Raw genomic sequence first — 21,715 nt, forward strand, 5'->3', positions numbered from 1 at the left:
AGGCTACAAATGTATTTGGGATTAAATTTTCATGACCCGGCCCAGGAGGGGACCAGCGAAGCCGATCAAGTGGCCGGCCCGGATGGTGGGTCTCACTCTGTCTCTGATTGACAAGTCCCCTGGGAGGAGGGCAGCAGGCTGAGCCGCGCAGACGCGCCACCTGGTGGCCATGGAGTCCCGGACTGCGTGCGGAGGTGGCGTCCGCGGCTCCCGGCCAGGTGTGAGGGAGGAGCAGATGGTGAGGAGGAGGGTGTGGGAAGGGGGCCCTGCGGCTGCCAAATCCCGGGCCGTCGCCCGCACCATCACCATGGCGACGGAGAAAGGAAGAACGCACCCAATCTTCGAGCTTTTTTAGGACCTAGAAACTAGACCTTAGGTTGCCCAGGGAGGCCCTCAGTCTGGACTACAAGCCCCAGTGGCCTTTGCGCTTGGAAGTTAGTCCTGCGCGTTCTCCTCACCACTGCACGTTTCTATTAGAAGATACAATTTTAGCTAAGAAGCCTTAGAGTCTAAGGCTTCCTGGCGCCCTCACGTGGACAGGGGTCTCCAGTTTGCTTGCTGGCATCCAGGAGCAGGATAGTCAAGTCTGGCTGTTGTACAGACTTTGCGTGGAACTTATCCTACTGCCTCCGCCTCCAGAGAATGTTATTGCAGGCATACCCACCATGTCTGGCTTCTGAACGGACATCCTTCTGACTTTACCAACTTTTCTCAGAAGTTGTTCTCAACTTTGGGTTATTTTTTAATTTTTTATTTTTTTAAGCAGTGTCTTGTCTACATAGTCCTACCTGTCCTGGAATTCACTCTGTAGACCAGCTGGCCTTAAGCCCACAGAAATCAAATGCCCAGATTAAAGGCATGAGCCACCATGCCAGGCTTTTGTGCTTAATCTTTAAAAATTATACATAAGCCATGAGTGGTGGTGCGTGCTTCCAATCTCAGCACTCAGGAGGCAGAAACAGGTAGATCTCTGAATTTGAGGCCAGCCTGGTCTACAAAATGAGTTCCAGGAAAGCCAGAGCTACGAAGAGAAACCTTATCTCGAGAAAACAAAAAACAAAAACTAAACTAAAAATTACGTATTTGGGGTTGGAGAGCTGTCTCAGCGGGTAAGAGCATTTGTTGCTCTTGCAGAGGACCAGGGTTCAGTTCCCAGCATGCCTATGACTACTAACAACCAGAGGATCTGGCACCCTCTTCTGAACATATATGGGGGGGAGGGGGGCATATAGCTGACATCTTCCGTGTGTGTGTGTGTGTGTGTCGCGCGTGCGTAACCGCACACACTCAGGCAGCCATGCTGCAGTGTATTTGTGGAGGTTAGAGGGCAACTTTTGGACGTCAGTCCTCTCCTATATGAATGAGTTCCTGAAAGGGACCTCCAGTCATCAGACCCAGCAGCAAGTGGCTTTACCCACCACATCTGGACACCCAGGTTGATGCTTTTAATATTATTAACTGTTTATATTTTCCTTCTTTCTTCTGCAGGGCCAGGGAGGCAGCCTAACCTAGGACAGAGAGTCTCAAAGCACATTTGAAACAAGCATACTTGAGTCTGAGACAAGGTCATGGCCTGTCTTTTGTCAAGAGTCAGCTTCTGGCACTGGAGAGATGGCTCCGTGGTTAAGAATACCTGTTGTTCTCACAAAGGTCTCAGGATCAGTTCCCAGCACCCACATGGTGACTCCCATCCTGGAATTCAACACCTTGTGACCTCTACAGAAACCAACCACACAAATGGTGCACATACATTCATGTAGGCAAAACACTCAGAAATGTAAATATTTATAAATCTTAAAAAAAAAATCAGGTTTCAACAAGTACAAACAGCACTTGACAATTTACCAAGATCATCTCTGCCACAGTTTGGGGTGGAGGCTGGGAAGAGCCTCAGCGTGGGGGTGGAGGCTGGGAAGAGCCTCAGCGTGGGGGTGGAGGCTGGGAAGAGCCTCAGCGTGGGGGTGGAGGCTGGGAAGAGCCTCAGCGTGGGGGTGGAGGCTGGGAAGAGCCTCAGCATGGCGATGCTTGCATGGCTTGCATGGCACACACCGCACAGTACTCTGGGTTTAGTCCCCAGCTATAAAAACCAGTGCAGTGCAAACTTGAAATCCCATCCCTTTAGGGGAGGCAGGAGGACTATAAGTGCAAATCCTCTGCTTCATGAGAAGTTTCAAATCGGCCTGGGCTACAGGAGACCTCTTTTCAAACAAACAAATAACAGATGGGGGTGCCCTGAGGTGTAGCTCAATGGTACAAATGTATGCCTAGCATTGCTGGTTTGGTTTGATTTGGTTTGGTTTGGTTTGGTTTGGTTTGGTTTGGTTTGGTTTGGTTTGGAAGTTTGAGACAGGGTTTCTCTGTGTAGCCCTGACTGTCCTGGAACTCACTCTGGAGACCAGGCTGGCCTCGAACTCAGAAATCCACCTGCCTCTGCCTCTTGAGTCCAGGATTAAAGGTGAGCGCCACCACCGTCTGCTCAGAATACACCTGGCATTAGAGACTTGGGCTACATCCTCAGCACCAGCAAGGGGAAAGAATGTTGGCAAGTAAAGTGGAGTGTCCTAAAGAGGGGACAGGACATGCAGAGCCATGAGGTAGTGAGGCCTGGGGGTGCCTGTGAGATGAAGCTAGACACCAAGAATGGAGAGTTGATAGAGTATGGGGCAGGAGAGCCTAGAGACTCTGCTTGAGTTTGGCTGTAGAAGTTAGACAGAACAAGCCCCAGTCCCAAGCGAGCACGTGCTGTACTGGGGATGGCCATTTAGCAACTTCCCACAGGACACTCTAGAGAAGGCACTAGAGCTCAAAGAAGCAAGAGTCGGGGGGTATGGCGGGCCATTATTCTGTGGGACTGCTGGACGTCAATGAGGGACGAGTCTTGTCTAGGAAGGGGGGGCCAGCGTGAGCCTGGATGCCCAGATGTTCTCGTTGGGATAATGAAGTGGGGTAGGAAAGAGGTAGAGTCAGCTCTGGAGCCCGGGGAGCCCAGGAAGACAGAAGCCAGGATGCTCAGGAGGCCAGGGCCTTGAGAAAGAGACAGAGACTTCGGGGACCCTGAATTAGAGCTGGCATTTCTCTTCACTCCCTCCCTCCATGCATCATTGTCTGGAGCTGGGGAGAACTGGAAACCTGTTTATTTCACTTAGAGAAGACACCAACATCTTCTCCACATCTGGAAAACCAGGGCACTCTGGTCAAGAAGACGCTGCCAGGAGGGGCATGGACACCATCAGTTGCTGAGAAAGGAGAGAGAATGTGGATTCAGGACCCAGAGCTGCAGACGCTGGCTCCTCCCCCACCCAGGGCTCCAGGTCCCTATATCCCAGCACTTGTGGAAGCCCCTCCAGGTACCTTCCTCCTGCGGTGAAAAGCAGCCCTGCTTGCCTCACTGTCGATCCTCAGGGGAACGGTGGCATCCAGGTGATACAGTTGCTGGGGGCCCCCTATCACTAGGCGGTTCTCTCCTATTTCCAGTGCCAGCCCTTGTGCGCCATCCTGGTGATGAGGTACAGTCAGACCATATCCCTTAGCACTGGGAAGCTATGTCCACAAGGTCCTAGCAAGCATGGGTGTGGCTTCAATCCCAGCACCAAAACAATGGGAAAAAAAACCCAAAGGACAATAATTCTAAGTCTCAAGGAACTCAAGCCCAGGACAGCAGCAGCTGCCCCTGTCGGGTTTCTGGGCCAAGACTGGAACGGCATCACTGTCTCAAGAGATGGAGCCCAGACCAGGAGTCCAGGCCCCAGTGTCTTCCTTCAGATGCAGGGGTTGCCTCTAGACTTCCTGCCTCAGCACCAGCGTGTCCACTAGCTCTTCTCCCTGACTAAGAGCCTGCACTCACCAGTTTAGGAAGGTCAACTTCAGCCAAGAGCAGGTCAGGGGCTTCCAGCCAAAGGTTCAGGTGAGGCCGTTCTGGGCTGTGTGGGAACAAGGGCAGACTGAGGGTGACCCTCTACTTGACTTACTGTCCCTTTTTTCCTCCACCCAGCCAGGTCTCAGCCCCAGGACAGTCATCAGCCCAGATGTGCCCAGATGTGCACAACGGCTTACCCATGACAGGTTCCCAGAGAGCCACTGGCATCCAGGGTCCCCAGCTCCTGGATCCGAGGGCGCTGCTGGGAACGGATGTTCTGCTGTGAGATGGAGCCCAGGAAAGACCGGTACTTCAACATGCGCCATTCTGAAGGTGCAGAGTCAAAGATCACTGAGGTGGACCCTCAGGGAGTGCTCCCCAGTCCACAGAGGCTGGGCCGCCTTCCTGGATACCTCCCGCTGACCATAGCAAGCTTGACTCTAGCAGGCCCTACCCACCTTAGCTCCACTGTTACACACACACACACACCCTGCAAGCTCCTGGCCTGGAACCATCTTGGCTCCACCTTCATTCTAAGAAGCTCCACCGTCCTGAAAGCTAGTCAAGGAAATCCCCGACACACTGGATTCACCTCTCCCAGTGTAGCACCCAAGCCATTCCTGCTCCTTCCTGTTCCTCACCGGGATTTAGCTGTAGGCCATACTTATCCTCAAGGCCCTCCCTGGCGATGGTGATCACCAGTTCCCGCAAGAAATCACTGTTCTGAGGTGAGAGAAAGATAAGATATGATGGTGGGGGTGGGGCTGGAGGAAGCACACTGCCCAGCTCTTATCCACCAAACCCCACCTGCATCCTCAGGTAGAAGTTACTATTGACAGCGACGTCATAGGCAGTACAGCCCTGGCCTTCTGTGGAGACAAACAAGGAATGAGGTCTGCACAATCTCCATAGAATACCCGTAAGGAAAACTTGCCCGCGGACCAGAGACCCAAGACACAGGAAGTGAGAGGCAGCATACACTTTCAGGTCAACTCAGACAAGGTCCTTCTTGGCTCTGGCTCACGTCACCAAGGCTGTCCCCCTGCCCCTTCCCAGCAGCTCCAAGGACCCCTCACTCTATCCCACCCACTCTAGCAAATGCTCCTTTCTACTCTAGAGCCCCGGCTGTCCAGACTTCCAGTCTGTCCACCAACCAGATCACTGTATCCTCCAGACACCGGCCCTTGTCCTCTTTTTAGGTAGCCCAGGCTGGCCTCTAGCTCTCAGCAATTCTCCTGCCTCAGCATCCTAAGAGCTAAGATTGGGAGAGTGAGCAACCATGCCCAGCTCACTTGTCATCTCTGCCTACGACACTCTTTTGTTTCTGCCTGAGTAACTCTTCAAATCAGACTGGCGCTCCTCCACATAACCCTCTCTGAAGCCTTCTTCAGCCTCAGTGATGAGCCCCTGGCATGCACGCGCCCTCCAGTCCTGGACCACTCACACTGGACCCCTCTGGCTCCCAGTGCTGACTGGAAGCTCCTGAGAAAAGCAATGTTGGGGGAGCAGACTTGGTGTCTTGCGAGGGCACTGACTTGCATCCAGCTCCGCGTGCGGCTCTCCCAGGCTCATGGGGATTCGGAAGCCAGCCTGGTCCTCCTCCAGCATCTGCAGCAGCTCATCCTCAGTCACGTCGGCCGGGGGAGGGATGGAGGGAGAGTGGCAGATGTTGATGAAAACCTTTCCTTCCGATGAGTTGGTCTTCACACAGAAACCTGCACGAGTACAGTTTTCTTGGCCATCTGTTCCTGGGCTGTCGCGTTCTCACCCACCCTCTCCCTCTTCTGAGACAAGGTCTCTCACTCTATGCTCAGGCTGGCCCCAGACTTGGGACACTTCTGCCTCCTTAGATCACAGGCATTCATTTCTTCCCCTCTTTTAATTACATGCACCTCTTCTGCGTGTGTGTGCATATGTGCAAGCACACCATGGCTGGAATGTGTGATGGCAGCTCTCCCGGGGCACCAGGCTTAGTGACAAGCACCTCTACCCGCTACGCATGGCCCTGCTTTCACACTTTGCCTCTGCCTTCCCGCCTTCCAGTGCTCTCTGCTCCTCTTTCTTTTTTTCTTTTTTTTTGTTTGTTTTTTGAGACAGGGTTTCTCTGTATAGCCCTGGCTGTCCTGGAACTCACTCTGTAGACCAGGCTGGCCTCGAACTCAGAAATCCACCTGCCTCTGCCTCCCAAGTGTTGGGATTAAAGGTGTGTGCCACCACGCCCGGCTTTCTGCTCTTCTTTCTTTTTTTTTTTTTTTTTGGTTTTTTTTTTGAGACAGGGTTTCTCTGTGTAGCCCAGCTGTCCTGGAACTCACTCTGTAGACCAGGCTGGCCTCGAACTCAGAGATCCGCCTGCCTCTGCCTCCCAAGTGCTGGGATTAAAGGCGTGCGCCACCACGCCCGGCTCTGCTCTTCTTTCTTATTCCCCACTCTGCTCCCTGTGGCCCAGTGTTTGTCAGTGATCTTCCTGCCTGTCCTTTCATATAACTACTTCTAGGCCTTTGTCCCCAGTTATGATCTGTCACCTTCATCCTCTGTGTCTCCTGCCTCCAGCTTCTACTGACCCTCTCTCAGGGTCTCCCATCCTCCCTGAGACATCCTACCTTCCTACCTACCTACCTAGACACAGACATTCCTATCTACATCTGTTTCTCACCAGGCTTTGGCTGGATCTGTGTAGAGTCTGGCCTGGCTGTCTGGGCTTGCTGGAGCTCTTTGGAAGCCTGTGGGGACAAAAGTAAACCATCCAGGATGAATCTGCAAAGTGAACCCCTTCATCTGCTCCTCAAACGTCAGTAGGAGAACTCATGAGAGCTCAGAATCAATCACATGGGGTACTATGCAGTCTAGGCCCACTTTTATTTTTACAAGAACTTCCAAGATCACCCCAACTCCATTTCATTTAGAACCTAGAAAACCTGAGGCAAACAACTACAATTCCCATAGGCCTCACTGCTGCCACGGGGCACTCTGGGAACTGAAGCCACGTCTCTGAGTGCCAATTAATAATAGATTCTTAAATACCCAGGTTCCCACCAGTCTAGTCAGCCCGCACCTTCAGCAGCAGCTCCTGAAACCGCACCGTCTCTTCACCCATCGACTCTGTGTCGTTTAGCTCTGGTGCCAAAAACGTCGAGTCCGCCATGGCCCTAGGAAAAAGTCCTAGGCGTCCAAAACGTGGAGAACGTTTCACAGATAAGCGAAGCTAGCCTACTGTAGGGTCACAGTTGATTCGTTTTGTGTGTGTGTGTGTGTGTGTGTGTGTGTGTGTTCGATATAGGGTTTCTCTGTGCAGCCTTTCCTGGCTGGCCTGGAATGCTTTGTAGACCAGGCTGGCCTCGAATCCTGCCTATGCGTCCAAAGAGCTGGGATTAAAGGCGTGCACCATTACCTCCCGGCCAGTCGAGTACACCCAGGACTCCACCCAGAATCCCAAAATTTGTCCTGAGAATGGTCTACAGTTCCATTACGATGAAGACTCCGTTCTCAAGTCTGTTGGGTATCTTGATCGGTCCTGTTTGGCCGATGCTAAATGAAAGCCACACTTCCGTTGTCTGTATAACTAAGGAACTAAAGTAGCCACCGTTAAGCCCACCTCTACGCCCTTCATCCAAAGCAGGCACCCACACGGACCACTTGTATGAAAGACCTGAAGCCACGCCCTCCTAACCAACCAATCAAAAGTAAGGGCTGAGGAGGCCCGCGAAATGACACACTTCCTGAATCAATAAAACCTACATTTCCGCCCTTCCCAAACCTCAGAGGTTATAGTACAGAAAGGATTGCCACTCTTGAGAACTTTAGTATCTCCCGCTTTTGTCTATCATGAGTTAGGCTCTGGGTCGGATCCCACTCAACACACACCCAGTCTCAATCGCCCGTTTTTGAACATAATTAATGTTTTTGCTTATAAAGAAGTTATAGAGGCAGAGGAGGCTGGAGAGAAAGTTAAACGGCAGAGTGCTGACTGCTCTTCCAGAAGACGAGAGTTCGATTCCCAACACCCAGATTGCGACTAACAAAGCCCTGTAACTCCAGTTCTAGGGGATCCGTCGCCTCCTCTTTTGGCCTCCTGGGGTACTGCAAGTACATGATGCACAGACAAGCAGGCAAAATACTCATGCACATAACAATAATCTTTGTTTGCTTCTCTTAAAGAAAGAAAAGCATCTGGGGTGGAGAGAAGGCTCAGCAATTAAGAACACATGTTGTTTTTGGAGATGTCTGGGGTTAAGCAACAGTCACAACTGTCACGGGGCTCTCGCCAGCCCAGCACCTGCATCGCCCTCTTCTGGGCTCCACAGGCACCGCAGACACATAGTGCAAAGACATACCTCAGGGCTGGGCGTGGTGGCGCACGCCTTTAATCCCAGCACTCGGGAAGCTGAGGCAGGCGGATTTCTGAGTTCGAGGCCAGCCTGGTCTACAAAGTGAGTTCCAGGACAGCCAGGGCTACAGAGAAATCCTGTCTCGAAAAACCAAAAAAAAAAAAAAAAAAAAAAAAAAAAAAAAAAAAAAAAATACATACCTCAGGGAAAAAAACATACAAAGATAAATATTTTTTAGCCAGTGTGCTGGCACACGCCTTTAATACCAGCACTCTGGAGGAGGAGATAGGTGGGTCTGTGAGTTGAAGCCAGCCGGGTCTACATAGTTAGATCCAGGGCCTCCAGAGCTCACAGTGAGACTCTGTCTGAAAAAACAAACAAACAAAAACAACGAAAATCTATTTTTTCTAAAGAGTCAAAGTGACAATAGCCGAAGGCCTTCTGCTAATGCGGGACCCCACCCACCCATCCACCCATGTCTGTTCTCCCCGAAACTACATTTCCCAGCATCCGCCCATAGGCCGCATCGCGCGGCCCTAAAGTAGGCGGGTCACGTCCTAATATAGCTTGTTTCCGGGCCCTACGGTTGGCCCCGCCCCCTTGATTGGAGTGGGCGGTGCCGCCCTTCGGACCTCCAAGTTCCTCTAGGTACACCGTCCAGCAGTCCTTCGCGGAAGGCTCCGGGCGAGCGATGGCGGCTACGCGTGTACAGCCCAGTACCCGGGAGATTTTCACGACGCTGGAGTACGGACCGGTGCCGGAGAGCCACGCATGCGCACTGGTGAGGGCTTGCCCCGCGGCCGCTGCCGCCTTCCTGAGTCCTTTCGGCCGCTTGGGACGCGCGGGCTCCCGTCATCCACTGCGGCCTTCTTGGAAGCCCCGCCCCTCTGAGCGCGTGATTTCCCCTACGGTGCGGAAGCCTGGGCTGGGCGGCTGGCTGGTTGGCTGTGGGCGGCGATGGCTGTCCTCGAGGACGCCGCTGTAGTGTTTCCCCAGGACCCTTCAGGAACGGGTGGTCACTAAATCCCCATACCTCTCGCGGTCCTCCTGAGTCTTCACCTTGCTAGACCGTGGTTCCTTGCGGCCCCCGGCACTTTGGAGGTTCGCGGGAACATTTAGAACCTCAAGTTCGTCCAAAACTTGCTGTGACTGCAGCCCCAGTCTCAATATCCTTACGGTGCTCTGTGATCTCCCGCCCCTTGGAACGTCGTCTGAGTTCTCTTGACCCTTTTGGCCCATCCGATTCTCATTCTCCCTCTCCCCCTCCCAAGTTTAGTGGATTTCTTTGGGAGATTTTCCTGTTTTCGTACTTCATTTATATTATTCCTTTAGAGCCTCCTGGCCTAAGGCTCCAGAACCCTCTTGCAGCCCCATCGGAATGTGGTAGGGTTCCTGGGATTTTCTTTCAAACCAAGGGCCAATCAGAATGCCCAGGGTCCCAGAAATTCTTCCAGCATCCAAGCAAGTATTAAGGAAGTTGGGAGAGTCTTTAGACTCTAAGAGGATTCACCACACTACAAAAGGACTCCAGCTTTGGAGGGACAGCATATAACACTATAAAGTTTAGAGTGTTGATCCCAAAGATACAAGGAGAAAGATCACTGACCCAAAATCATCATGGCCAAAGTAATTAAAGCAAGTAATTAATTAAGCTAGCTTTTTTTGAGGACACAAGCACCTGATAAGCTTTGGTTCTACAAGTCAGTCCTGGATGTGAGGAAGACAAGGTTTTTATATATAGTTTGTGGATAGGGGGATTTGGCCACCAAAATAGTTGAGGTTACAGGAGCAGAACATACGCATTATAATAACCTGTAGTAAAGACACTATTGCAAGGTGTTCCTAAAATGGTAGCCACAACAACCTTTTGATACAAAGGTAGGGTTGCAAAGCGATTTTAATATCTTTTTAAAACCAAGGCGTGGTTGAAGTTTTCTGGAACGGGCAGTGCAGAACCATTTGTACTTAAGGTTACAGGTGGGGCATAACCCAATCCGGAGAAACAGAGGTTCAATCAGAAACAGGAAAGAAGCTAGTTTGTCTTTAAGAGGCTTTCAAGCCTAAGATGGAGGCAGACTGGTTCATCAAGAGATGTCACCAAGATGCTGCTTAAGAGTAGGATCCAGCTGGGCGGTGGTGGCGCACACCTTTAATCCCAGCACTTTGGAGGCAGAGGCAGGCGGATTTCTGAGTTCGAGGCCAGCCTGGTCTACAGAGTGAGTTCCAGGACAGCCAGGGCTACACAGAGAAACCCTGTTGCAAAAAAAAAAAAAAAAAAAAAAAAAAAAAAAAAAGGATAGGATAGATTCTAGACTCTGCTGACAGGGATGCTACGAATCCATCATAATGAGATGGAGCCTAGTGTTGCCTGGACAGACAATTGCAGTGGAGACTCCAACCAGGGAAATGCCAATTAAAAGGTACTGGACTGTTGGAGTAACTAAAACTATAGATCAGATTTGGGACAATTCAGAGACCCCAGCTGGAAGCTTGTTAGAGGCAGTGTGTCTCTAAGTAACAATAATAGACTGAAGGCTGGGATTGATGGATGGATAGACTGTGCCAACCTCTGCTAAGTACGATTTTACTTAATCCTCAGAACGTCAGAGAGGGGATTATTTTTGTTATTTTAGTGACAGAACACAAGGCTGATGAGGGGAGGAATTTTGTCCATAGTACACAGGGCTTAAAGGAGTTTGGATATGGTGGGCAAACCAGTAATCCCAGCATGTGGAAGGCCAAGGCAGGAGAGTTACAAGTTCCAAATCAGCTAAGCAGTCTCAAAAAATGAAAGAGCCGGGCCTGTCACCACGCCTTGGATTCTGGTGTGCCCCCCACCCCACGCCTACCCCCAATCAGTTGCCCCCCATTACTCCAACAAAGGTCTCAGGTTTACACTCTATGGGCAACCCAACCAGAAAACATGTTTGTTTTCTTTGGCTTGAGCTTTGTTTTGGAAATGTCATTTATTGTACAATTAATTCCATCTAAACATCCTGGATACCAATTTCTCTTGAAAATAAAATTCCAAAGTTTGGCGACCGTTTGGCTCCAGTTCCCTGACAAAATTCATCTGGAACCAATTGTCTTGGCTACTTTGGGAAAGCTCTTGGTGTCCAATAGGCCCGTAGCCTGCCAGGACCCCGTTGACATTCTTGTGGGAGTTTGTTTTCCGTCTTCTCCACAGCAGTTGATGTTAGGAACTCCCATGCATCCATCACTGAGCTTCAGCAGCTCCGCGAGGGCAGGCCAGTGTTGGCGGTGCTTTCTCCCTGTCTCTCAAGAGTCGTTTATACAGTGCCGGCTGTTGTGCTACTTTCACATAAATATTTGAGTCCTTATTTCTAACAGATAAGGATTGTTATACAACCAGCACTACCATAGCACTAACTGTCAGTCACAGTGCTTAGTTCCCGGTTCATGTTCACATGGCCCCACTTCATGATGGCTCTGTCCTCGTGGATGCCACAGTTTGGAACATTTGCATGACAATTTCTCTTTTCTTTTTAAAAGATTTGGTTGTTTTTTGTTTATTTTGTTTGCATTTTGGGACAGGGTTTCTCTATGTGGTCCTTCCTGGCTGGCCTGGAATGTTCCACGTAGACAGTCTGACCTGAATTCACAAGCAGTTCACCTGCCTCCCACGTGCACCCCTTGTTCTGTAAGATTACTGTGTCTGTGTGTATGCATGTGCTCACGCTATGTGTGATCAGGAGGCCAGCAGAGGGTTTGAAGGTCCCAGGAGCTGGAGCTGCAGGTGGCTGTGAGCTGTCTGAAAACCAAACACGTAGCCTGCAGGAGCCCTTAGCTCTGGAGTCAGCTCTTGGCCTTCCTTCTTTTGACTTGCCCTCTCACTAGGCTGGAATTGCCCATGTAGGCAAGCAAGGCTAGCTGTTCTTTCCTCCTCCTCCACCTTCCTAACACTGGGATTGCAGATGTGTGTGCCTTGATCCACTCTTCCTGGGATTCCCCACGTACCCTGGGGATTGAATTCAGGTTCTCATCATTGCAAGGCATGTGCTTTGCTGACTGAGCCATTTCCCCACCATGCACCTTGTCTCACATAGCCTAGGCTGCCCTCTAAATCATAGTGCTCTCCTGCTTCTCCATCTCAAGTGTCAGAATTACAGACACGTGGGACGCACTGAGCCCATTTTGCTTTAAGGAAAAAAAAAGTAAAAGAATGAAAAAGGCCCAGTTGTCAGGGTAAGAGAAAAACATCAGAAAGTGGAAGGTAGGTGTTGGATTTCAGAACAGCAGGAAATGTAAGGAGGAAGAGAAAGCAGCATGAAGCAGGGGTCAAGCTCACAGAAGGAGCTGAAGTGGCTCTGCTGGCTGTTTATGTATATTGATTCCTTCCCTTCTGGGGGAGGGGGGGGATGGTTTACCAGAGGCAGAGGGTTATAAACCCTGTTTAAGCCTGGCAGTAGGGGCACACTCCTTTAATCCCAGGCAGAAGCTGAAGGCCAGCCTGGTCTATAGAGCTAGTTCCAGGACAGCCAGAGTGTGTGTGTGTGTGTGTGTGTGTGTGTGTGTGTGTGGTTTCACCAGGTACACTGGTGTACACAGTGGATGGATGCAGGAGATCTGGGGTTCATTCCTGACACCTCAGTAAGTTTAACCAGCCTGGGCTATTATTACATTACAGACTAAAAACAGAGTCCAAGATCTTGCCGTTGTAGCCTAGGCTGGCCTGAGTACTGGGGCTGTGTGTGTGTGTGTGTGTGTGTGTGTGTGTGTGTATATATATACATATATATATATATATATATATATATATATATATATATATATAGGCTGCAGCAGCAGTACTAGCTAACATAAAGAGTTTCAAATAATGTTTTAGCCATAGTAAAACAAACAAACAAAAAACAAAACAGGGGCTGGAAGTATAATTTGATAGTATAGAGCACTGAGTTCAAACCCCAGCCCAAAACAAAAACAAAAGGCAGGCAGGAGAAGGATGAACTGACAGCAAAGGGTACAAACATCCCCTCAGCGAGACAAGGGGCTGAGCTGTCCCAGCTGCCTCAGGCTCTTCTCCAAACTCTTTCTTCCTCCAGGCCTGGCTGGACACCCACAACCGCCTCTTGGGCCACCATGTCAATGGGATGTGGCTGAAGCCAGAACACAGGAATCCAGCGCCTTGCCAGGATCCCATCACAGGTTTTTGAAGAGTCCAGTCATTCAGGAGGAACAAAAACCTCTCTCAGGGTGGCAGCCATGCCGTCCATGCTATCTGGGCTCGAGCCCCTTAGTGCAGGGACAACCACTAATGGTGGTGGGGATGGGAGCTCTCATTTCTCCTGAGGACAGTCTCAGTAATTATAGTTCCTAGTGCTCCCAAAAGGCTTTTGAAGCCCTTCTGTACTCAATTCCCTTCCTCAAGCTTTGGATAATGGCCCACACCTCTAATCCCAGCAATTCAGAGGCTGAAGCAGAAGGGTCCTGAGTTTGCAGCCAGCCCGAAGTACAGAGTGGATTCCAGGCCAGCCTTAGCTTCATAGTGAGAAACTTTTTAAAAAAGAAGAAGAAAGGGGCTGAAGAGACAGCTCAGTGGTTAGAAGTGTGTGCTATCCTTTCAGAAGACCCAGGTTCATTTAGTTCCTAGCACCCATGTCAGGATCAGGCTGCTTAAAACCACCAGTAAGTTCAGGTGCAGACAATCTGACATCTTCTGACTCCTGCGGGCACTGCATGCATATTATGTGTATACATACTTGCAGGCAAAACACTCATTACTATTCCAAATAAATAAAAGTTTAAAAGCACAGCCAGGCATTGGTGTGCATCCCTTTAATCTTAGCACTTAGGAAACAGACAGATAGTTCTCTGAGTTTGAGCCCAGCCTGGTCTACAGAGTGAGTTCCAGGACAGCCAGCCAACCCTGTATCAACAAAACAAACAAACAAAACGGAGTAAGAAAGGAAAGAAGGAAAAGAAAGCCAGGTCCTGCCTGCAGGGCTTGGTCAGAGCAGTGACTGGTAACTAGAGGAAGGCCTGAGACTCACAGGGAACTTCTGACACAGGCTTCCTCCATCTGGGCCCCTACTTGTCTCTGCAGGAGAAAACCTGGCCAGCTGCCTGCAAGCAGAGGCTGAGGACATCGCTGCAGCTGTGGAGGCTGCAAAGATAGCATTCAAGGCCTGGAGCCAACTCCCTGGAGCTGCTCGGGGACAACACCTAACCCGGTGAGGAAGCCCAGGCAAGGCCCACCTAGGAAGAGATGGCCTGTGTCCCTCAGGAATCACAGGAGGAAACAGTGACTCCATGTCCTCGGATCCTTTTGAATTAATGGTTCATGTTTCCCGAGTGCATGTGGCACTTCAGTGGCCAGAACAGCCATTGTTGCTCACAGTTCACTGGGTCCAGTAGTATGAGAATATCACGAGAGCCCTGTTTCTCAGCACTTCGTTAGAATCAGAGCTCCCTGCTTCCCATTACACTGTGGGGGCAGCTATAAAGATCCCATTTCCCATAATGCAATTGAATCAGAGGCTGAGATTTACGTTCCCAGTTATCTTTGGGACCCCTGGTAATCAGTGACCAGGAGCATCCCACAGCACCACACAGAGTCTGACACTCTCGTAGACTACACTTCTACACAGCTTTGGTACCCGCTGTACCCGATAAATTATGGATCTGCCCCTAGATTCTTGTGGGGTTATAGTCCAGGCTGCTCTGAGCATGACGACTCTGTGTGTTCTCCCAAGGCTGGCCAAGGCCATTCAGAAGCACCAGCGACTGCTGTGGACCATGGAATCCCTGGTCACTGGACGGGCTGTTCGAGAGGTTCGAGATGGAGATGTGCCACTGGCCCAGCAACTGCTCCAGTACCATGCAGTCCAGGCACATGCCCAGGATGATGCACTGGCAGACTGGCAGCCCGTGGGTGAGAACCTGTAGGCCCTCCAAGAGCCCTCCTGACCCAGGAAACCAACCCGTCCACGCGCTCATTATGGATTCTTTGCAGGAGTCATTGGCCTCATCCTGCCGACTCCTTTCTCTTTCTTGGACATGATGTGGAGGGTCTGCCCTGCCCTGGCTATGGGTAGGTAAAGGCTCTGGTCCCCTCCCCCCCACAGACCCCCGTCTTTTCTCAGAAAAGATGGTTGGGGTCCAAGGAAGAGGGCTGGCACCTAGACCCCTGGGTGTGCAGGAGGGTAGGGGTCTGGACTCAGTTGTTCCCTTTCCCCAGGCTGCACCGTGGTGGCCCTCGTGCCCCCAGCCTTCCCGACACCTCTCCTCCTGGCTCAGCTGGCAGGAGAGCTTGGCTCTTTCCCAGGGATCCTCAATGTGATATGTGGCCCTGCCTCGCTGGGGCCTGTCCTGGCCTCCCAACCTGGAGTCCAGAAGGTGGCTTTCTGTGGACCCGTGGAGGTATTTTCAGGGCTGGCAGTGGGATGGGCACAGCTAAGAGCCAAGAGGCTCCTGCCATACCTGAAACCCATGGGGTTCCCTCAGGAAGGACGTGTTCTGCGACGGACTCTAGCAGGCAGGGGAGCTGAGCTGGGCCTGGCCCTGGGCACAGAGTCACTGTTGCTACTGACAGACTCCGCAGATGTGGACTCTGCTGTGGAGGGTGTCGTGGATGCCGTCTGGTCAGACCGCAGTCTGGTGAGATCTGTGTGCTCGGGTCCCCAAAGTCCGGTGGTCCGCCATACTCTCCAAATACCCAGCTTGTTTTTACTTTCTGTTGTTTGGGCCTTTTTATTATTTGAGACAGGGTCTTATGTAGACCAACCTAGCTTCCAACTCACTGTGTAGCCCAGGCTAGCCTTGAACTCCTAATCCTCCGGGGGTTGCAGGCATATGCCACCATTCTGGGCAAGTCACCCAATTTTGTGCAGTGCACCTCTTGCCTGCCGGTGCTGCTCTATCCCTGAGGCCCACCCCTCTGTTCTGTGGGAGCCTGTTCTCCCTACATCGCCCCTGATTTTGCCACGTTTCATGCCTTTTTTCCAACAGGGGGGGCTCAGGCTCCTCATCCAGGAGTCTGTATGGGATGAAGCTATGAGACGACTCCAGGCCAGAATGGCACAGATACGGAGTGGGCGAGGACTGGATGGGGCTGTGGACATGGGGGCTCGAGGAGCTGCTGCCCGAGACCTGGCCCAGAGCTTTGTGGATGAGGCCCAAAGCCAGGGGGGACAGGTGAGCCCCATCTGCACAATGGAGTCTTAGACCTTGACTAGCCAACTCCTATGTCAGAGTAAGAAGGTCCCAGACCCTAGATGCCTGGGTCTGAGACAAGGGCTAAAAGCTAAACTCCCGAGTTTGGGGAGGAAGTTGGAGTGTGGACTTGCGTGTCTAAGGGAGGAGGAGGCTCTGAGTCTGGATGCCCAGGCTGAGGGAGGGGCCTGGGGCTGCAACCTCAGTACCTAGGTCTAGGAAGGAGCTGAAGCCTGCGTATTCATGGAGGAGGCTGAGCTGTGTCTCTGGGTCTAGAGAGGACAGCCATCTGCATCTATTTCTCCTCCTCCCAGGTATTCCAAGCTGGTGATGTGCCCCCCAGTAGCCCATTCTTCTCTCCAGCCTTGGTTTCTGGTCTGCCTCCAGCAGCCCCATGTGCCCAGGCTGAGGTGAGGCCCCTGAGGCTGCAGCCTTCCTGCCCTGCCCTTCCATCCTCAGTGACTTGTGGGCAACAGCCCTGAACCTTACCCGGAGCTAGGAACACTATGACTTTCTCAAATGGGTAAAGTATTGACAGGAGAGTTTGCTCTCCGGCTAACGCCTGTCACCCCTTTTAGGTACCGTGGCCTGTGGTTATGGCTTCTCCTTTCCGCACAGTCAAGGAGGCACTAGCCCTGGCCAATGGAACACCCCGGGGAGGCAGCGCCAGTGTGTGGAGTGAGAGGCTAGGGCAAGCCCTGGAGCTGGGCTATGGGTCAGTTGGTACTTACTCCCCCTGCCTCTACCGTCTCCCTCAGGTGTCTCCCTCCCCCTTCACCCAGCATCCCATCTTACCCTCCCCCGTGTCTTTCCCTGCCTCATAGGCTCCAGGTGGGCACAGTGTGGATCAATGCTCATGGCCTCCGAGACCCTGCGGTGCCGACAGGGGGCTGCAAGGAGAGTGGGTCTTCCTGGCACGGAGGCCCAGATGTGAGTGCCCATCCACCTCTGTACCTCTGAGTCACCTTGAGACCATCTGGCCTCCTGCTGACCACACACCTCTCACAGGGCCTATATGAGTACCTGCAGCCCTTGAGGACACCTTCCCAAGAGTCCTCCCTTTGTGAGAGTCTCAACTACGACACATTTGGCCTTGCTGCGTCCTCCATTCTGCCGTCAGGGCCAGAAACAGGGCCTAGGTGAGCTGTTGCAGGCCTGGTAACCTAAAGATGAGGGTGTGGGGCTGGAAGGAGGGTGCTTAGAGCCTGTCTTGGGGTCTTCAGTTCTTAGTGTACCTTTCTGGGTCCTAACCCCAAGAGTAAAAAGAATCTCAGTTCTCCTTAATGGTTTGAGTGTCCCAGAAGCAAAGACTTCAGGGAGAATACAGATGCTCAAAGGAGTAGAATTTAGAGTGTCCGAGAGGTGCATTACAGTAAGAGTTTTGGATGACACCAGAAACTCATGGGGTAGGAATTCAGAATCCTCCAGAGACTCATGGGAGCAGGTGTTTGATCCTGTAGAAGCTCATGAGAATAGAAATTTGAGTCCAAAAGGTTCCTGGGAACTGAGAGGTCCAGCCAGTATGGTAGACCTGCCAGTGGCCCATGTGGATGCAGCCTTCTCCCACCCCACTCTGCAGCCCAGCCCCTCCCTATGGGCTGTTTGTCGGGGGCCGTTTCCAGTCTCCTGGGACCCAGAGCTCCAGGCCCATCCAAGATTCTTCGGGCAAAGTCTCCAGCTATGTAGCTGAGGGTGGAGCCAAGGATATCCAAGGTGCTGTAGAGGCTGCTCATCAGGCTGCCCCTGGGTAAGCGTCAAATGGAAGCGCAGAGGTGAGGGTGGCTTGGATAGAAGTACACGTGGGACTGGAGCCCTGGGTGGAGGCTGTAGATGATAGAGATGGCCATCTGGGACTAGCTAAGGCCAGGCTATACCCTAACTTGCACTGTTTGCCCACAGCTGGGGAGCCCAGTCTCCAAGAGCCCGAGCAACCCTGCTGTGGGCCCTGGCAGCTGCTCTGGAGCGCAGGAAGCCAGTGCTGACCTCACAACTAGAGAGGCACGGAGCAGCGCCTACAGTTGCCAAGACTGAAGTAGAACTGAGTGTGAGGCGACTCCAGACATGGGGCACCCGGGTTCAGGACCAAGGCCAGACACTACAGGTGAGACAGATCTAAGCAGGCAGTCAGGACAGTCAGTCAGCCAAGAGTCAGAGCCCAGGCTCAGTGAACCAGGCACAAGTCCAAGCTTAGCTCTAGAAAGTCTAGAGAATACAATTCTGGTGAGAGGAGAGATGGAACAGTGCTTGGCTGAGAAGCCTTGTCTCAGAAGACAGGAGGGAGGGGTACAGTGCTTACAGGAAAGCAGGCTGCTCACGCATGCACATATTGTAGGAACTTCTCAGATTACGCCGTTTAAAATCTATGTAACGTAGGCTTGTCTGTATTCAAGAAGGCTTTGCAAACACACAGTGGGCATGAGGGTGCAGGCCTATGATCTCAACATTTGTAAAATAGAGACAGAAAGATCACAAGTCAAGCGTCAGCCTTGGCCACAGTGAAATCCTGCATCAAAGAAACAAAGGTATTGCTGAGCATCAAGGCTCGTGCCTTTAATCCCAGCAGTAAGGAGCTGTCCTTGCAGAGGATGGGTTTAATCCCAGCATCCAGGCCAGAGGCCGTACAACCTCCTGTATCCCTAGCTCCAGGGGGATCTCACACTCCCTTCAGTCACTCACAAGTGCACATAACTGTGCCCCAACTCATAAACAATTAGAAAATAAATCAAGCCTTTAGTCCCAGTACTTGAGAGGCAGGTAGCTCTATGTGAATTCGAGGCCAGCCTGGTCTAGAGTGACTCCCAGGACAGCCAGGACTGCCCAGAGTCTTCAAAAAACTAAAACTCAATCAAGCTGGGCATTGGTGGTGTCTGTGTTCAATCCCTGCACTCAGGAGAGAGAGGCAAGCAGATCTCTGAGTACAAGGCCAGCCTGGGCTACATAGGGAGCCCCTGTCTCAAAACAAACCAGACACAAACAAGTATTAGGATATGGTTCAGAGATAGAGCAATTGCCTATCCTAGCATGGTTGGAGCTGCCTACAATACCTCAAAACACAAAGTCTCAGCTACTGCACAGACTGAGGCAGGAGCAGATTCCAGGCCCAGAAGTCCAGAGAGGTTAAGTAACTCACGCTGACCCATAAAGCTATGGAGTGGCCATTGGACTCCAGAGTTTCAGGCCCTGAACCATCATCCCCTGGTTACACATTATTGGAGCTACTCTGGAGCTAGGAACATGTTAAATGTGGGAGAATGGGGCAGGCAAAAGTTCCTCTGGGAACTTGTCCTTGATGTGTCTGTCATCTATTTCTGTAGGTAACAGGATTGAGAGGCCCTGTGCTCCGGCTTCGAGAACCACTGGGAGTGCTGGCCGTGGTGTGCCCGGATGAGTGGCCCCTGCTGGCTTTTGTGTCACTACTGGCCCCTGCACTGGCCTATGGCAATGCCGTGGTCTTAGTACCCAGTGGAGCATGTCCTCTGCTGGCCTTGGAGGTCTGCCAGGTAAAATCACCTGCTTCCCTCCTGCCTGCTGCTCCTGGGTCTTCAGGAGCTCAACTGGCCTCCTCCCTCCTGGGTAGCTATGATAACGAGTCTCAGCATCCCCTCTAAGTCCTATTCCTTGCATGAGCCCCTACAGCCACTGCCAGATGCCCACTCTTCAGCCTGCCCCATTGATGTTCAACCCTTGGTGTCCCACTCTCTCATCCTAGGATATAGCTACTCTGTTTCCTGCTGGCCTGGTGAGTGTAGTGACAGGAGATCGCGACCACCTGACCCGCTGTCTGGCCTTACATCAGGATGTCCAAGCCCTGTGGTACTTCGGCTCTGCCCAGGTACTTCAGGGTACTTAACCTTCAACAACAGACTTCTGTGCTAGGAGCTTAGGGGATTCTGCGCTCATCCCCTAAGGATCTCTGTTGCTAAGAGGAAGAAATGCCTTGGCAATAGCTGCTGAGGTCCTACCCTGGTACAAGCTCAGTCACAAAGGAAGAAGGTCTTCTATTGGTGGGGAGAGGTCCAGGAGACAGTGTTTTGAGACAGGATTTCTCTGTGTGCTCTGGCTGTTCTAGAACTCATTATATAAACCAGGCTGGCCTTGAACTCACAGAGATTTGCTAGCCTCTGTCTCGCAAGTACTGAGATTAAAGGTGTAGAACACTGCTGCTCAAAGAAAGACAGTCTTCTTCACAAGGGCCTAAAGCCTCCTTTGCCCAAAGACATCATGGTTTTTGGAAGACCTATTGCTAGGGTATGCACCCTAGCAACACTCCAAGGCTCTACCCTCCTGAACCACTGTGCTGGATGGGAAGTCCCTGTTGGCAAGAGCCTTGAACTAGGAAAGATGAGGATTCCCTAGATCTACTTCCTCTACATCTAAAAGGAGTGTTGGCCAGGATCTAAATGTCCAGCCTTGTCAGGTCTCTAGGTCTCTTACAGGTGTTCATTGCAGGACTAATCACATATCTTTCCATCCCAGGGCTCCCAGTTTGTGGAATGGGCCTCTGCAGGGAACCTCAAGTCTGTGTGGGTAAACAGGGGCTTCCCAAGGGCCTGGGATGTGGAGGTCCAGGGGGCAGGACAGGAGCTGAGTCTTCACGCAGCGCGAACAAAGGCCCTGTGGCTGCCAATGGGGGACTAATGCCGAAGCCACCCACTCCATCTTTGATGCTCAGGAGCACCAAGTGCTTGGAACATTTCTCTCAGATTTCCCATGACTTCTAATAAACTGAGTGATTTTGACTGTGCATTTGAGGATGTGGGAACAGTGGCTTCTTCATGTGTGGCCCAGTAGGCAACCCTGGGAGAATACTGTGTTTATGGGATGCATAAAGGGAACTCAGCCTCATCCAGCACTCTTGAGTCAGGAGGCAGTAGAGGGAAGTCCCTGGAAGGCTCTGTCCCCTTTGTAAGTGATTCCAGCACTGATGCCTTCCTGTAAGTCCCCTTTCTGAACAAGAAGGTCAGTATCCTAGCACAGCCCTAGTGTGCCAGCCCCAAGCCAGGGGCCACCACTGCTGCCAGGTGCTGAGGGCACAGCTTCGAGGCAGGCCTGGCTTCCTGGAGCTGAAACTCACCAGGTGCTTGCCATCACAGAAGATCTCCATGGGTTTAGCTTTTAGTTTTGGTTTTAGGTTTGTGGTTTTGCTTTTTTCCCCCCTTCTTTGGTCTGTTTCAGCAAGATCTTAGGGCACAGCTAATTGGCACATCTACTCCTCATGTCTCACCCAGAGTGCTGAGTGCCATCATGAACATCCAGGCCTGACGCACTGCTGGGTACCAGCATGAACCTCCAGGCCTGACACACTGCTGGCTTGACAATTGAAGCATGGGGGGGGGGGTTGTTTTGGGTTTTTTGGATTTAT

General features: G+C 51.7%; 2 protein-coding genes across 5 annotated transcripts; one reads left to right on the top strand and one right to left on the bottom strand.

The window, feature by feature from the left end:
* Positions 1 to 3,112: 3,112 nt before the first annotated feature.
* Positions 3,113 to 8,623, bottom strand: Pih1d1 (PIH1 domain containing 1). 4 transcript variants are annotated; one of them, XM_085841762.1, is made up of 10 exons: positions 8,382 to 8,623; positions 6,909 to 7,002; positions 6,510 to 6,576; positions 5,392 to 5,571; positions 4,664 to 4,725; positions 4,498 to 4,579; positions 4,054 to 4,183; positions 3,845 to 3,920; positions 3,352 to 3,495; positions 3,113 to 3,236 (listed from the first exon to the last, which is right to left on the bottom strand). In XM_085841762.1, exons 1-10 carry the CDS (start codon positions 8,396 to 8,398, stop codon positions 3,195 to 3,197), a joined length of 894 nt encoding a protein of 297 aa, XP_085697888.1. In that variant the 5' UTR covers positions 8,399 to 8,623; the 3' UTR covers positions 3,113 to 3,194. The 4 variants fall into 4 exon arrangements, with proteins under 4 accessions (XP_085697888.1, XP_021022375.1, XP_021022374.1 ...); XM_021166716.3 differs by lacking the exon at positions 8,382 to 8,623 and adding an exon at positions 7,449 to 7,489; XM_021166715.3 differs by lacking the exon at positions 8,382 to 8,623 and adding an exon at positions 7,245 to 7,419.
* A 170-nt stretch (positions 8,624 to 8,793) lies between these two features.
* Aldh16a1 (aldehyde dehydrogenase 16 family member A1) lies at positions 8,794 to 21,097 on the top strand. Its single transcript, XM_021166714.3, has 17 exons — positions 8,794 to 8,962; positions 13,245 to 13,347; positions 14,246 to 14,372; positions 14,895 to 15,073; positions 15,155 to 15,232; positions 15,380 to 15,561; positions 15,646 to 15,798; positions 16,150 to 16,335; positions 16,668 to 16,763; positions 16,932 to 17,068; positions 17,178 to 17,283; positions 17,362 to 17,492; positions 17,933 to 18,100; positions 18,253 to 18,454; positions 19,668 to 19,853; positions 20,063 to 20,185; positions 20,830 to 21,097. The coding sequence occupies exons 1-17, from the start codon at positions 8,873 to 8,875 to the stop codon at positions 20,989 to 20,991; spliced, it is 2,409 nt and encodes an 802-aa protein (XP_021022373.1). The 5' UTR covers positions 8,794 to 8,872; the 3' UTR covers positions 20,992 to 21,097.
* The last annotated feature ends 618 nt before the right edge of the window (positions 21,098 to 21,715 follow it).

This window comes from Mus caroli, unplaced genomic scaffold (genome assembly GCF_978045245.1).
Source record: "Mus caroli unplaced genomic scaffold, Mus_caroli_1 scaffold_8, whole genome shotgun sequence".
NCBI lineage: Eukaryota > Metazoa > Chordata > Mammalia > Rodentia > Muridae > Mus > Mus caroli.

Bases quoted from the DNA above. Each gene is read 5' to 3' on its own strand.
- Pih1d1 (XM_085841762.1), bottom strand. The intron at 6,577-6,908 runs GTGCGGGCTGAC...TTGTCCCCACAG, and splicing joins TTCAGGAGCTGCTGCTGAAG to GCTTCCAAAGAGCTCCAGCA. The intron at 3,921-4,053 runs GTAAGCCGTTGT...GTTCCCACACAG, and splicing joins TCTCTGGGAACCTGTCATGG to CCCAGAACGGCCTCACCTGA.
- Aldh16a1 (XM_021166714.3), top strand. From the start codon at position 8,873: ATGGCGGCTACGCGTGTACAGCCCAGTACCCGGGAGATTTTCACGACG. The intron at 14,373-14,894 runs GTGAGGAAGCCC...TGTTCTCCCAAG, and splicing joins CGGGGACAACACCTAACCCG to GCTGGCCAAGGCCATTCAGA. The intron at 17,493-17,932 runs GTGAGCTGTTGC...CCCACTCTGCAG, and splicing joins GGGCCAGAAACAGGGCCTAG to CCCAGCCCCTCCCTATGGGC.